Source organism: Benincasa hispida, chromosome 9 (genome assembly GCF_009727055.1).
Source record: "Benincasa hispida cultivar B227 chromosome 9, ASM972705v1, whole genome shotgun sequence".
NCBI lineage: Eukaryota > Viridiplantae > Streptophyta > Magnoliopsida > Cucurbitales > Cucurbitaceae > Benincasa > Benincasa hispida.
The window spans coordinates 55330029-55333997 of record NC_052357.1 but is presented as its reverse complement, the minus strand read 5'-3'; the positions used below and the strand labels follow the sequence as shown (position 1 = coordinate 55333997).

General features: G+C 29.7%; 1 protein-coding gene across 1 annotated transcript; it reads left to right on the top strand.

Annotated features, from left to right (window-relative positions):
- Positions 1-332: 332 nt before the first annotated feature.
- Positions 333-1905, top strand: LOC120087244 (protein SPOROCYTELESS-like). The gene is made up of 3 exons (XM_039044174.1): positions 333-1109; positions 1200-1403; positions 1509-1905. Exons 1-3 carry the CDS (start codon positions 582-584, stop codon positions 1809-1811), a joined length of 1035 nt encoding a protein of 344 aa, XP_038900102.1. The 5' UTR covers positions 333-581; the 3' UTR covers positions 1812-1905.
- Positions 1906-3969: the final 2064 nt, after the last annotated feature.

The following is a 3969-nucleotide window of genomic DNA, read 5'->3' as shown; positions in this document are numbered from 1 at the left end:
AGATCTTCAAATACTCAAATTTTTGTGTCCAATGTATATTCACTAAACACTAAACTAAATGTTTAGAGAGTTTCATAAGAAATAAAATATACATTTATTACTAAAAGATTAATTAATTTTTAAAATTTTCAAATATGTCATTTACCTATTAGATAAAAGATTAAGTGTTTACTAAACATCTTATTAGATATTTTTAAAGTTTACGAACCTATTAAATATTTTTTTAAAAGATTTAAATACCGAATTATTGAGATAAACTTCAAAGTTCAAAACCTAAATTTATAATTTAATACCATCAAATACACTTCTGCATTAATATTTTTTAAATTCAATATCATTAAAAAGTATTTAGGGAAATTAATGAAACCCTAAAAAAAAAAAAGAAAAAGAAAAACAGAAATATAATCAGAACATGATGAGTATATAGACATAACCATATGTCCCCATTTCTTCTATTCAGACAGGCAGTTCTGCATGTCTTTCTCTTCTCTCTCTCTCTAACCTTAAAACCCCAATCTCTCATTCTTCCAACTTAAAAAGCCAAAAAAAAAAAAAAAAAAAAAGCTCTGATTTCTTCTTCAATGGCGACTCCAATCCACACAGGAAGAGAAGAAACCAAGCCCCACGAACCGCCCAAAACCAGACCCGGCAGAAAAACCGGTGCCAGAAACCCCCACCAAAAAAAACCGCCGCAGAGAGGCCTCGGCGTCGCTCAGCTCGAACGCTTAAGGCTTCAAGACAAGTGGAATAAAATTACCGAAATGTCCCCTCCCCATCACTTCATCCAATCCCACTCTCCCACCTTCCTCCTCGACAATACTTTAACCAATTTTCCCTTGCAGTTTCCCGCCGCCGCTCCGGTAATGGTTGCTACTGACTCCGGCGGCGGCGGCGGCGTTTTGGGGTTTGACCACCAGGGTTTGGTCGTTCAGAGGATCGGAAATCATGGTGGGTTTCTCGCTGGCGGTGAGCCGTATTCACACGGTGGCGGAGTTTTGATTGGGAATTCCAGCGTTGAGGCCTCGAGAGAGCTCTCTTCAATCCCAAAATTGCCGCCGCCGTCGCTGCCACCTTCGTGCGATTCTGATCATTGCGATATTTGCTTCAAGGTATTTATAATCTCAATAACCCACTATATATTTTTCGAAGAAAACATTAACATCGTCATTACTGAGCTTTCCATTTTTTATTTTTTTAAGAAGAAACGAGTCAACTTCAGCAATTTAATGAAAGAGAAGAACATCAACATCGCCGCTGCAGAAACGCCGCCACTAGCGGCGGCTGGTTTCGATTTTCTCGGACTGAGTACAACAAATTCCACCGCGGAATTAAACAACTCCACCGTCGTGAATCATCACGCGAATCCCGATTTCGGTTTCAGTTTCAATTTCAATTTCAACCAGGTATGATCCAAAAAAAACAAAAACCCAGAACAAGAAATTAAAAATGAACACAATATTTAACGATCTCTCTCTGTTTAATTCGTTGATGGAAAAATGAACTTACAGGGAAGGAGCGGCGGCAACAGCGGCAGCGGCAGCGGCGGCGGAGGAGGAAATGGTGAAGGAAGTAGCAGATTAATGGAGTACGAGTTTTTCCCAAGGAAAAATTGCAGAGGCACAGAGATCGAGGAACTGAAAATGCCAAAGGAAGAATTAAGTTTATTTGGAGAAGAAAATGAAGAAGAAGAAGAAGTGCTGGCAGTGGATCATGGAGAAGGTTCTTGTATTACTACAAGCTGCAATGATATCATTAATGGCGGTACCAGAAATTCCACTGCTCTTGATTTATCTCTCAAGCTTTCATTTTAGATCCAAAAATGGTGGAATCCCTTTTTTCTTCCTCATTTCCATGTGAATCAGACCCCCATTTATATATATACCCACCATTTTATTTTTATTTTCATCTCCCTAATTTTTACTCAGTTTAATTAAATGGGATCTTTTTAGTTTATCATTATTAATCCCTCATTTTAAAATTTCTCACTATCTTTATTTATTTATTTTCTTTTTACTGGATCCAATATATTTTGAGAAATTTTATAATTAACTGTATTATGGTATTGTTATTTGCAAAAGATTCTTGTTGTAACTAATTGCAATATAACTCTTTGCTTATGTAGTTAATTAAAATGTATTTGAAAAGGACAAGATTGGTTGAACTAGTTAATTTTGTTTGATATTTATGATCTCAAATATTGGTGTTTTGTTTGTTTTTTTTGCCCCCTTACATTCCAGTAGTTTTAGGGTTTGTAAATTATTATATATGTATATAACTTCATGGAACAAATACTTCTTAAACTCTAAAAATAAAAGTAAATTATAAAAACTATGATCCTATTAGATAATTATTTACACAACTTGTTTTTTTTTTTTCTAAATTATGTTTGTTTTTACATTTTTTTTTAACCATAAGCCAAAGTTCAAACTAGTTTCTTTTAGTTTTCAAAATAAGTTTAGATTTTTTTAAAAGACTTTAGAAAACTATATAATAAAATAAAAAAATTCGTAATTCTTAATAACTAAAAATCAAAAGATTATTAAATGAGATCGAAATCATTATAAAAGAAATACTTAGTTTTTAGTTTTAAACACTTTTGTTTCATCACCTACATCCTTTCTAACAATGCATGTTTTCAAAATCTATGGTAGTTGTGATTTTTTTTTAAATGTTTTTTTTTTCTAACTTAATTTGTCTAAAAATTTAAATGTTATAATCTTAAAAAAAAAATCATAAGGTTTATAAACTTCAAAAAAAAAAAAAAAAATCATTAGTTTTATAAACTTAAAAAAAAAATCATAAGGTTTATAAACTTCAATTATCAAGAACAGTGAAGTCAAAGAGCCAAAATGGTTATTTTGGAGTCTTTAAATGTTAGTTTTAGTTAAATTTTCTTTTAATATTTTAAATAATAAATTATTGAAAATATTTATAAAATAATAATAAAATATCATAATCCTTATTCGTATGTGTGTTTATAATGATACGGATAATAATCTGTTATGATCTTTTAAATAGATAGTGAAATTTATATATATTTATAAATATTTTAGTTAATTTTTCTATATTTGAAAATAGTCCTAACACAAACTTCCTATAAATATTATTTTCATAATAAATAATGGCATCTAGTTATCTGCTCCAAGCAATGCATTTAAAATCCATTTCTAAATTACATTTAAAACCCGCATACATTAATTATTCCAAACTAAATCTCATATATTAATATCTATATCCATGACACAATATTTGCAAGCCCTTAAAACTAGTTTGTTTTCTTCCCCAAATTTATTTACAAGTTGAAACTTTTCTAAACTGAAGTAAAAGGTTGTGTGATAATCGTCTAGTGAGTCAGGTTGGATTGGGTTGAATAGCTTTTTAGACTTAATTTAATTATTCGGGTTGTTAATTTCTTCAATCCAAATAACCCTTATTAAAACAAATGAACCCAACTCAACCAAACTCGAAAGATTGAAGTTGAATTGATCGGATACATTGGATTATGTATTTAAATTTTTGTTTTAAAAAAGAGGTAAGATGGTAATATGTAACAAATTTGATTGAGTTTTTTTCCATATTATTAAATTAAGATTAACAACTCAATTTTAATTTATATAATAGAGATTTTTTTCTATAAAAAATACTAAAGATCTATTTTAAAGAGTCATTGGAGAATAAATTATCTAAAGAAACAATAAAACTTAAATAAATATATGTATATATATAATGTATCATAAATAAATAAATAAATAAAAATAAATATATATATAAATATATATATATATATATATATAATATATAATATTCTAAAGTTATTGGATTAATTCAGTTATGTTAGGTTAATCCATGAACCAACCCAACCACCAATCCAATAAATCTACAAAATTTTCACTAATTTGATTTCATCACAACCTAATCTAGGTTTTGGGTTGGATTGATTGATTTATCGGGTGATCGAATTTTTTGAAC